The sequence below is a fragment of the Microchirus variegatus genome (assembly GCF_963457635.1).
Source record: "Microchirus variegatus genome assembly, chromosome: 23".
Lineage (NCBI taxonomy): Eukaryota > Metazoa > Chordata > Actinopteri > Pleuronectiformes > Soleidae > Microchirus > Microchirus variegatus.
Genome location: NC_139824.1, coordinates 10071912 through 10084580, shown reverse-complemented (window position 1 = coordinate 10084580; position 12669 = coordinate 10071912). Strand labels below are relative to the sequence as shown.

The following is a 12669-nucleotide window of genomic DNA, read 5'->3' as shown; positions in this document are numbered from 1 at the left end:
TTAATCTCGTAAATCTGCCACTTCGAGCCTGTGACGACTTCCAGTCCATTGAGCCATCGCTCCAAAACTCAGCAGCCAATCAGCAGACGGCTTCCTATGGTTTACGATTATTAGCATAACAGTTTATGTGTGTGTGTTAACTGTTTGAACCCGAGCCCTCACCTATCAAAGGAAATGGACTGCTCTCGGGCCGCATCCTCCGCACTCCCCAGGAACGCAGGTGGCAGAAGACTCGGGTCCACCAGGATGTCGTCACCCGGAGCGCTCACCAGGCTGCGCAGGATGTCCTTCACATTTTTGCCCTTCGAATCCGAGGGCAGAGCGGGTCGGACCTCGGACGACAGCGTGGACAGGGCCTCCGAGATGGCGTCTGGGCCGTGCGTCGCGCTCAACGACGACAGCTCCGCCTCGCTCGCGGCGGTCGAGGTGTGGTCATCGCCGATGCCAGAGTCGTACCGGCGGAGGGAGACACCGTTTTCCGATTCGAGTCCGCCAGAAGTGGCGATGTTGTCTAAGAAGACACCCAATAAATACTTATGTCAACACAGTTTTTTATCCAATATAAATATTTCACATGCAACTTTTTTTCCTTTGAGCTGCTGTTTACCCGTGCTCCTGGTCGACTGCGACCGTTGAGGGTGTTTCTTAACATTGTGCGGCTCCAGGATGTCACGGTACTTGGACACCATGAGGACCGAGATGAAGTACACCACGGCGAGAGCCAGGAACTGAGCCTGCTTACTGTCCTCCTGGAACAAAACAACGCACACTAAATGATCTGTCGGGGGATTTGTGCGTGTATTTTTTTTTTTAGTTATATGTATACACAACACTTGAAATGGTGGTTTGATGGGAATCTCACAATATCTCTGAAGACGACAGCCCTGAGGCGGTTAATGTCCATGTCCTGCAGCAGTCGGTCCAGGTCTCTGACTGGAGACATTCCACCTGTCACGGCGTCAACGGGACTCTGCATTTCACGCGGGAGAATTAAACCGTTACCACGTGTTATTGTCCAGTGAAGTCCACGAGCAACTGCGTTACCAATCAGCATGTTTAGTAATCCATGTGCACTTCATGGAGTAGGTTAAGGTTTCACAGCTTAGGGAAGCTGTCCCTCCTGGGATCATGTCCTTAACATAATGGCTTTTCTATAGAGCCACTGCATTATAGATGAGCTTTAACACCCAGTTCAGGGAAGAACAACATGTCTTTACTGGAAGTCACTGTATCGAATCAAAAGGCCAATGACCAAAAAAAACTGCTCGAGTGTAACAAATAGCAAGGCCACTGAGGTAATATAATAAGTTATGAGTTAATGCAATAGTACTTGGGTGGCTGTTGGAGAGCAAGCAGAAAGGACAACCTTCTGGTTTATTACAGGCTGAAATGGGCAAGAGAGCATGTGACTGTTTCTAAGAGTTAAAGGGAGCGAAAGGAGACTTAGAAATGTCCTTATTTTTGAAGGAAAATCACTTTTCTTCTACGAATATAACATTAAATTAATCATAAATACACTTGTTATGTGGTAAACGACTATTCTAACTGCAAACGTCTGTACATATGTGTATAGAGGCCTGTTTCCCAGCAACCATCTCTCCAGTGTTCTAATGGTATATTGTGTTTGCTAATCGCGTTACAAGACTATTGGATGATTAGAAAACCCTTGAAAACCCTTGTGCAATTATGTTAGCACAGCTGAAAACAGTTTTGCTGGTTCTTTGACAAAAGGGCAAAATTATTATTTTGAATAAAAATCATTACTTCTAATCTTGTCAGTGTCTATTTTCTATTCATTTTGCAACTCTTTTGATGAATAAAAGTGTGACTTTTAATGGAAAACACAAAAAAACTGTACTGGTGACCTCAAACCTTTGAACGGTAGTGAACATGGTAATGAAGTGATGACATAATCTGGATTACTCGCCTGCGCAGACTTGGACGTCCCGATCGCAGCGCCCGGCACGGCGGCGTAGTTGCGCGCTGTGCATTCCGAGCCGTGCTTACACAGGGCTTGCTGACACTCCAGACAGTTTCTCACTGCCATTGCACACACTGTAAAAGGGACAGGAGAACAGACATTAAAGGCACAACACATATAATGTCCCTTTTAGAGAAGGATTATAGAAAACCCAGCTCATAAACTGAGAAGGAGAAGCTGAGGGAGGTAAAAAACAAAGCAAGAAAAAGTGGGGCCACAACAAGGTCAGTGCTCTGGCCAACTCTGGCAGCATCATTCACTCTTCTCTGCTCCACCTCTCCTCCCAAGGTCATAGTGCAAGGGTGTGCTCTTGAATCACAGCCACTGTGCAGCTCCTATAACAAATGACACTGTTACAGTGTGCACATGCTGAGTAGGCAGCAAGATACGTCCTTCACAGCAACAACAAAAAAAAGAAAGAAAATATCTTGTGTTACAACAAGTATTGGTAGCACATTTACCATTTGTAATCTAATGGAGTGCTCTGCTGCCGGAGCCCCTCCCACCCCCTACTGTTCTATACTTGACAACTGACAAATGTTAACTCTGAGCCATTTAGATTACGAAGGAGGGAAATGGGCTCACTTTTTCCATTAGGACGACTCTTTCATACAGCCATTTATAAAAAAGAAAGAGAGAGGACAGAGGGAGGGGTGGAGACGCTAAAACCTTGTTACAGTCTCCCAAAATCAGATTAGGTGCCAGCAATGGGGAGCGCATACCTCATCAAATATTCATTTCATAACGACTGCTTTCTAAAGCAAGGACCTGTGGTACGACGGCATCTCTTTCCTTTGCGAAAGCCTAGAGCAGAGCGTAGGTAAAGGGATAATAATCTGAGGGGGAAAAGAAGTGCTCTTTGTATAACGTGCAGCCTTTTTTTGGGCGTAACCTTCACTGTAATGAGAATCTAAAAGCAACGTATACGTGAATACGCATCACAAAGAAATTATTTAAATCAGTCTGTGTGATTAGATTTCTTACCACTTTAGGACCTTTTCTGGCATTCATATAGACATTGATATCGGAGGGACTTTCGAAGGGAAGACTATTTTGTTGACATATTAGAGTTCATGTCCGGAATTATGTAACTTAATTCAACAAAAATAAGTCTTATAAGGGTCAAATATGTTTTTCAAAACATGCTCTACCAAACAGTTGACTTGTCATTTTATGGTAAAGGTAGAGAAGCTAGCTAATGTTGGTCAAATTAGGGGGAGAAAAGGGTTAGTGTTGTTAAAATGATGAATTTATTGATCAAGAAATTGCACTTAATGTGACTTCTCTGAATGTTGTACTTTTATTATGAACAGACGTCTCAACCGTTTGGTAGAGGACTGTATCTGAAATATTGTAGGGTCCAATTTAAAAAAAAATACATATTGATTGTCGTTATTGTTATCATAGGTGAATAAAAAATGCAAATAAATTATTTTTCCTTTACTTTTTTCTTGGTGCGTACCTTAAAGGGTTAAAAAGAAAGTCGATGAGGATCCTTAAAAGGATAGCTGTGTGAACCTGTGTGTTTACTGTGTTTATAAGTCGAAAAAGATTGACCATAGAAAATTAATAATGCAAGAATTTCATTATCTTTTATTCAGACAGCACGTGTTGGCTTTTGATGCTGTCAGAGGTAACTTTAATAGCCTGGAACAGAAGGCAGGAAAAAAAGGCCCCAGGCTGCACCGCACAGTACAGTACAGTACAGCCAAGGCCATTATGGAGAACTCACTACATCATGATAGCAGCCATTTTAGAGTGCTGCCATGTAGCGGGGGTTATAATAACAAGATAAGAGAGTGCTGATACGAGCAGAGTGAAAGAGGAGAGCAGATGAAAAAGGGCGAAGAAAGACGAAGGCTGAGAAGGAAAAAGAGAATACAGAAGGGAGGGTCAAAAAGGCCACAGGGAGCCATGACTGGTGCTAATACACGAGGCTACTGCCAGCTGATATGAGGTGGATCGATGAAGAAGGGAGGACAGAGGGCTTAGTAAAATGAGGCAAGAAAAGAGGTCACAGATGAGTGGAAAACCCACAAGTTTGAAGTTGTACAAATTAGACAAACAAGAGAAATGATGCACGAGATAAAAAATCTTATTAACAATTTAAGAAATAAGGAGAGGCCAAATAAAACAAGAGCCATTAGCACATCCAAAATATCAAATTAGCACCAATTCTCTTTTGATAAATAAATGATTTTGTTCGGAAAAAAAACTTTATATTCCCGGAGCTTACCAAGACGCAGACACTGTCGGAGGATGCCTCCCGACGACATGTTTTTCTCCGCCTCGATCTCTGTGAAGTTGAGGGAGCTCGCAAAGATGAGAACGTCCACCAGGTTGATGAGGCGCTGCAAGAAGGTGACTGAAGCCTCCACTGTCAGGCCCTGGGATGGCTCAATGTTCTCCAGCTCATGCTGGAGAATAGAAAGAGGAAGGATTAAATAGAAATTAATGAATAAGTGAAAAGTTAATGTAAAGTTACTAAGTACAACATAACTATATACACATATAAATGTATATACACATATGTGTATAAATACACACGTACATATACACAAACGTATATATACACATGTATACACACACGTATATATACACATACACACGTATATATACACACACACACGTATATATACACACACACACGTATATATACACACACACACATGTATACAAATAAATATATATATATATATATATACATACATACATACATATACAGTACAGACCAAAAGTTTGGACACGCCTTTCCATTTACTTGAATGAGGAAGTGTGTCCAAACTTTTGGTCTGTACTGTACATGTATACATATATATATATATATATATATATATATATATATATATATACATACATACATACATATACATGTATACATACATACACTCATATACATACATACATACATACATATACATGTATACATACATACACTCATATACATACATACACATATATATTTTTTCCCCTACATAAGGTGTTAATATGTGCTTAATATTTACTAATAAAGGGCTAGTATGCTACTTATATGCATGTTAGTAAGCACCTAGTTAATGGTGAATGTGTGTTCCCTAATCTAAAGTGTTGCCAAAATTTGTAACCTTTTTCATTCAGTTATAAATTAAGGTCAAAAGAACAATACTAAACTGATCAGGTCAATGGCAAAACACAAAGATTCATGTACGAGTGGCACAGTCAGTGAGGTCAGACGAGACAAAAAACAAACTAACAATGTTAGGCTGCACCTAACTGTAGTCTAATGCGATTAAGAAAAGGTCAATGTGGATGGATAACTTCCTGTGACTGGAGCGATCAGCTAAATCGTTACACAGAGAAAGCGGTCAGGGAGCACAAACTTATACCAACGCCACTTAGGTTTCCCACAGGGCATACAGTTGTCTTCTATTGTTTAATTTTTGAGCTATGCTGTTCACAGACAAACACCACACAGGTTGGGAGACTCACAGAGGAGGAAGTAGCAGCAGACAGCAGCGGTAAAATGCCGCCACAAGCCATGATGAGGTTGTCCACCACCTGAGAGATGAGGTGAATGCTGTTGTGGACAAACACGACGTTCTCGCTGCTGTTCACAAAGTCCAGAATCGTCTTTGTGGAGTGACTGAGAGAGAGCAAGGTGGCTTTGTTAATGACATAAGTAGACTATTAAATAGAATAGAAGAGGAGCATTGTCTACACTGTGCTCTTATACGCTGTAGTAATAATAATAATCAATACTAACTTACAATTTCTACCTGTAAACAAACATCTTATATTTATTTGTCAAACAGCATCAACAGAGATTTGAGTGTTTCCTCACCTCCTCCACATCTGGACGTCCGTCTCGATCGAGAACAACAGGTCAGTGAGGAGGCGTTGGTGCATGTGGGACCATCGGAACTCCGGGATACGAAACATGGTGGAGCGAGGAGCCGAGGTGCTGCCCTCTCTGGTCGGCTGACCTGAAGAACTTCCTGCTGCTGCAGCCGCTGTCGACTGGCCTTGGCTCATTTCCTACGGAGAGGCACCAGCAAAACACCATTAAACATAAGGTAGACCTGTGGGAAGGCAGTAGCAGGGTCAACCATCCATCCATCCTCGACTGCTTTATCCTCCATATCAGGATTGTGGGGGAGCTGTGCCAATCTCAGCTTTCAATTCTCACACCTATGGTCAATTTAGAGGATCCAATTTGATTTTTAACATAATTAAAAAACAAATGTAAAAGTTAAGAACCATCTTAAAAGGAAAAATCGGAGGTAATGACATTTATTTGTTGACCACTAACATTTACACAGGAACACACTGTATTAGAGCTGCAACTATTATTTACGTAATCGATTAATCTGTCTATTATTTTCTCAATTAATCGTTTGGTCCATAAAATATCAGAAAATGTTGAATCAGTGTTTGTCAAACCGGGAAATGACGATGTTCTCGAATGTCTCAATTTGTCCACAAACCAAAATGATTGAGTTTGAATGATTTCTTCCTCATGTGGCGCAATGAAACAAAGAAAATATTCACATTTAAGAAGCTAAAACAATCAGAAATCTTAATCATGAAAAAAGCTTCAAAGTGATTAATCGATTATTAGTTGACACAACACGTCATAACGTGACACATGATGGCGGCTTTCAAGAGGGGAAAGCTTACGAGTTGTCATCCCCTGGACTTTATGGGGCAGTAGGAAAGGAAATTATTATTTAAATTCATCCATGGCCTCTTGGCATTGAGAATCTTCAAGAGTGTAGAAACAGGCAAGTCGACTTAGTGGAGTTCTGCTGAAGTAGTTTCACCCATCAGACTTGAGGTTCCCCAGAACTTCAAAGAAGTCTAGCTGCCTTGCTTGCTTCTAATCTTCTATGCTTGCGAAGATTAAAATGTCTCAGATAACGGAGAACCTTCACAGACATAGCTGCTGCATACGGAAAAAAACAAACAATTCAATGAATTTGAATGATCATAAACACGGATACATACTGTTGTTGGAGTGGTGCCCTTCAGTTCAAGTCTCTCGGTGTCCAAGGCCACATTAGACACATCCAGTCTGGCAATTTTAATCTCTTTGGTCTTACTGACAGAGTCTGCTCTCTTTTGAGTGTCAGAGCTGGAGACGGTGGTGCTGCTGCTTTCTGGAGCATTGGGCAAGGCTTCCTCTCCAGCGGTGCCACTGGTCTCCGAAGGCTGACTTGCTGCTGTTACCTCTGCAGCATCTGTAGATGGTAGTGTGGTGTCTGTGGCGGGCTGCTGATCTGAAGTAATGGTTTCCTCTATGGTAGAAGACTGATCATCTTCAACTTTTTCTTTGGATGCTTCTGTCACATTTTGTTCAGATGTTTCTACTGGAGAAGCTGGCTCCAACTTGGAGGCTTGACTCTCTCCATCTTTTGTGATCTCGTCTTTTTCTTCTTCTTCTTCTTCTGTTTTTAGCTCCTTTCCATCCTGATCACCTTTATCATCTTCATCATCTCCATGTTTCTCAACGTCCTCCTTTAACGCTTCGCCTTCCTCTCCGGCAGCAGCAGCAGACGTAAAAGAGGACTCCTCTTGGCTTCCGTCAACATCGCTTGGTTGGATCTGGTCACTAACGGATGACATGTCAACCAGGTCTTCATTGTGGATGGAAGCTCCGCCCAGCACGCGATTCTCTTCACAGGCTTCGGTCTCGGGAGGCGTTTGATCGGTCTCAACTTCCTGTTTTGAAACCACTGATAGTTCTGCATCTTCTTCATTTAAAGAGTCTTCTGTTATGGAGTTTGACGATTCAGCTTTGTTGTGTTCACTCTCACATTTCCCATCATCTGCTGGTGCTTGTGCATCCCCACTAGATGGGTCAGTGGTGGATGTTGGTAGAGCATCATTATCAGCGGAAGACTCGGTCACCGTTTCCTGTTTAACGGTCTCTTCTTTCTGTGTTTCTGTGTCCGTTTGTGTTGTGGTTACTTCTGTCTCTTGTCCATCGCCTGAGCCATCTCTGCTGGAAGACCCTTGACCCGAATTCTTCTCATCATCCTCAGACCTGGTCAGGATGTTGGACACAGTGATGGCTGCGTGTCCCGTTTCATCAACGGTCTCCAGTTGACTAGGGGCGATGGTAGGACTAGACGCCGAGTCAGGAGCCGTCTGGGACAGCTCGTCGACTCGAAGCTCAATGACAGTGGAAGGGGCCGCCTCCTCCGCAGATGTTCCGTTGACACAGTCCACGGTCTCAGAGCTTTGGCTCACACCAGAGATGGTTCGGATTGTGTCGGGAAAGCCGGCAGACTCGTGTCGCTGGTACTGACTGAACATGCGAGACAGATTCTCCTTGTGCTGCTCGAAGGTCACCTGCGAACACAAAATATTACATGTTCAACTGTATGAAACATCATATAATTTAAATATAATTTTAAATTAAGAGATTTCATTGGAGATTTCAGAAGGTCAGGAAATGAGTAGTCAAAGAGGCTATAAACACGAGAGCCCCTAGAATATCTATAATACTATGCACTTCTAGTTTATAATTTGACTGTTAGTTACAATATATGAAATACAATCTAATACTTTCATTTTTATAATATTTTGTATAGTTCATGTGCCAGATACTGTCACTGATGTAAAACAGCAATCTCCCAGTTCAGATTAAGAAAAAGAGGGATCCTCCACCCTTCCCCCCTCCCTTTCCGAAGTGCATCATTAAATTACGGTGACCTTCTACTTCCAGAAAGGATGTCATTCTTCTTTGCGTATTGCGTAAAAAATAAAAACAAATTATGGCAAGTACGACTTATAGAAACAATAGCTAAAGTTACAAAAATATGATGCAAATCTTGTGCTAAACTTACACTACCGTTGAAAAGTTCTGGGTCACTTAGAAATGTCCTTATTTTTGAAGGAAAAGCACTTTTTTTCCAATGAATATAACATTAAATTAATCAGAATTTACACTCTATACATTGTAAATGTGGTAAACGACTATTCTAGCTGCAAACGTCTGGTTTTTAATGGAATATGTACATAGGTGTATAGAGGCCCATTTCCAGCAACCATCACACCAGTGTTCTAATGGTGCCTTGTGTTTGCTAATCGCATTAGAAGGCTATTGGATGATTAGAAAACCTTTGAAAACCCTTGTGCAATGATGTTAGCGCAGCTGAAAACAGTTTTGCAGGTTCTTTGACGAAAAAGGGCAAAACTATTATTTGGAATAAAAATCATTATTTCTAATCTTGTCAATGTCTTGACTATATTTTCTATTCATTCTGCAACTCTTTTGATGAATAAAAGTGTGACATTTAAGGGAAAACACACACAAATTGCCAAGTGGTGTTGTCATATATTTTACCATAAACACTGATTCCACTTTCAGCCATTTTATTGTCTGGTTAAAATAAAAATTAGGGAAGCAAGATATTCTCCAGATGCCGTTTAGTCATGAGCTCATTACTATAAATAAAACCGCTGGGATAATTAGTGACTAACGGTGCAACATTTAAAACTTCTCCTCTCTCTTATGTGCGGCTGCCCACTGCCTATTAAGCACTTTCAGTCTTCGTACCATCTGATATGGGTCGACTAGACTGCTCGTCTATAACAACAATGCTCTGCAGTGGCATTTGAGGAAGAGCCCATCCATGTAAGCAGTCATAGATTAGTAGTAGATACTATTAGTGCGTGTCTGCTCGCTGTGCTGAGTGCGTGTCCAGCATTGGCAAATCCTCCCACGCCTAATTTAAGACCCTGCATTAATCACTGGGCTTGGAGGACAGAAAGTCAAAGATGGGTTGGTGGTTAGAAGGAGTGAGGTTGAGGTGTGTGTGTGTGTGTGGGGAGGGGGGGGCGACTAGACCCCACTTTGCTGCTTTTTCCACCAGAGGCTATTTGGACAGCAGGAGTGAAAGAAACAAAGAAAATCTGAGAAGCCAGAGATCAAAAGGAAGAAATAAAATAAAAAATTGCAAAGGAGGATGAAACAGAAAGTGAGTCATTGCGAGTGGAGGAAAGGAAAGGGAGTGAAATACGCTGATTATTTCTAATTAATTAGGCGTTATTGTTCTAAATTAGCCTGCTACACGGGTGCTCATTAATCTTCTGTAGTGGGAAGCAGTGATTGGTAATCCATAGCTTTTTTTTTTTTTCTGAGGGTACAGCCTGCTCTAAATGCACCAGTAGTCTGTCTCCCTCTCCCCCCGTGATCACACAGCAAGACCTTCTACCCCATTAGTTTTAGCTTAATTTGACATTTAGCATTTTTAACAATTAAAAGGCAGCATTTCAAAGCGCGCCGCTATGGAAATTATGCAGGTCGAGCGGCGCGGCACATCACGTCATAGATTCAGGATGCAGTCTGTACATTAAGATGATGTATGTCGGCCTTAAATGCGGCTCTGCAACAGATCCAGTTACCATTAGACAGAGGTAGAATACGTCTCTGTGGGTTTTTTTTTGTTTTTTTTTAAAGCATTTAGCCTTGCTACAATATATAGAAGCTGCCTTGGGTGGCTCAGCCATCAGTGCTGATCTAATCTAATTTCATTCTACTCTGTGACTCAGACTTGCTTCAGCAGGGTATGGAAAAATGTTATGGTAATGTACAAAAACACAGTGGGCTTTTTCTAATGTGACAGGTAACATGGTATTAACTGGGCACAGCATGGCCAGATCATACAAAAGATTTGAAATGCTTTTGAAAGGGGGGGGGGGTCACCGGGCATCATAAACAAAAATACACTGCAGTAATATCTCAGCTTGTTCACTTCTAACAATATTTAAAACATAATAAATGATGTTCTAATTGTTATAAATAGTAATAAACTACAGAGAAGCCACACCGCAACCTGTTAGGTGAGGTCGAGGCGGTGATCTTCGGGGACCCCACAGTAGGAGCATGGGAGTCCACATTTAGATCAATAGATAGCACGCAACCACAAAACAAAGGGGGAAATGGGGAGGGCAGCATGGCTCTAATCCGATTAGCTAAATGCAATTCCTCTTCCAAAATCAATGTCATCTGTAGCTGCTGTGCTGGCCGTGTGGTTTTTTGCTCCTGTTCCCAATGGCGTCCCTTCTCACTCCTTGTTAAAACCTTTTTTTTTCCTACACTCTTAGAAATAAGGGTTACAAAAGGGTCCTTCTACAAGGGCTGAGGTTCTACCTGGAACCATTGACTTCTGGAAAAACCCTTCCCCAAAGAAAGGGTTTTTCCAGGGATTCTTGGTAACACTAATGGTTCCAGTAAGAACCATTTTGATCCAGAGAACACTTTAAAACCGCTTTCCTGAATAAAGGGTTTTAAAAGGGTTCTTGGTGGAACCCTCCTAGAAATAAGGGTTCCAAAAGTGTTCTTTACAAGGGCTGAGGTTCTACCTGTAACCAGTTGCTTCTGGAAAACCCTGTCCCCGAAGAAAGGGTTTTAAAAGGGTTCAGGGGTTCTTTATAAAAGGTTCTAACTTGAGCCAAAAAGGGTTCTCCTATGAGGACAAGCCGAAGAACCTTATATGGCACTTTTATTTCTAAGCGTAAAGTTTTCTAAAGTACTTCATTTCTAGCTTCACAGCTATAGGAAGATAAGATCGCACAAAGATTGTGTTTGTGTTTGAAGTCAACGGAAGGGGGGGGGGAAAAAATCATCTTATTATAACACATTTCACTTGAAGACGATCAAAAGCATAAATGCTAGCACTCGCAATTGGCTCACTACTAAAAGGTAAAGAGAACAGTGGATGCATGTCTCTTATCTAGCATCGATGTGCTCACTTTGTCCACCTGTCAATTAATCCATAAGCAACTTTTCACCGCGAACAACAGTCCTGTGTGTGATATCTCAACAACAGTGTCAAACGTTTCACGTATAATGTTTAAGAACTGAATTAAGCTGAGGCTTAATAGATTTCGGAAAAAGATCTGTAGGTTTCATATGCATCTTTGTGGGGTAAACTTTTCTGACAGGTGTAATGAAGTCAGTTGCTAGTGGGCGTCTGAAGGATGGAAGGATATCAACGCCTCGATCGGTCTCTTTCCGAAAGATCTCCTTGTTCTCCAACTGATTTGTGTGCCTCGTGGACGGACGTGGGGGCACCTTGGGTGGGTGTGAGGGTTGATAGCGGGAGGGCTGTCGTGTCGGCGTGCCCACCTGCAGGAACATCTGTCTGTTCTGAGAGAGACGCATGTATGCAGATACAACCAAGCCTCTCCTGAATGACAAAGGGGTGCCATCCCGTGCGAAAATGCAACAAAAACATTGTTTTTATCTTCTGTTTTGCATGTAAACAACAAATTTTTTTATAAAAAATTGTCTAAATATATAAATGAAAAAAGTATGTTTCTATGCAGTTCTCAGTATTATTTTCTCAATTAATCGATTAATCACTTGGTCCATAAAATGTCTTGTTTTGTCCACAAACAAAAGCATCAAACCGATTAATCGAAATCGATCGATCTATTAATCTATACTGACAACTAAAGCACCTAGCGATTGTTTTGACGACCAAAAACTGTATAAAACGGAGTCCTTCTGTAGGTTGAACACAACAATACATTCCACCACGTACGATTGGCGTGCCAGACACTGCCATCATACGACAAAGATAACATTAGTGAAAAATCAGTATTTAGAGGAAATTCTGCAGTGCTGCAAGGATTCAACAGCCGCAATTAGTCTTGTATCTGTCCAAAAATATCAACAATATGATTCGTTTTCACCTAAT

The 12669-nt window shown here is 41.6% G+C and overlaps 1 protein-coding gene across 1 annotated transcript in view; it reads right to left on the bottom strand.

Moving 5' to 3' along the window:
• lrba (LPS-responsive vesicle trafficking, beach and anchor containing) overlaps nt 1-12669 on the bottom strand; it is a gene marked incomplete at its 5' end in the record, with an annotated part of 183053 nt that overhangs the window by 128879 nt on the left and 41505 nt on the right. The window contains 8 exons of the mRNA XM_083909541.1: nt 163-511; nt 608-749; nt 863-970; nt 1922-2055; nt 4218-4398; nt 5450-5603; nt 5802-5995; nt 6965-8311. Of these exons, the coding sequence (XP_083765667.1) occupies nt 163-511; nt 608-749; nt 863-970; nt 1922-2055; nt 4218-4398; nt 5450-5603; nt 5802-5995; nt 6965-8311 (2609 nt within the window). The remainder of the gene's footprint in view (nt 1-162; nt 512-607; nt 750-862; nt 971-1921; nt 2056-4217; nt 4399-5449; nt 5604-5801; nt 5996-6964; nt 8312-12669) is intronic.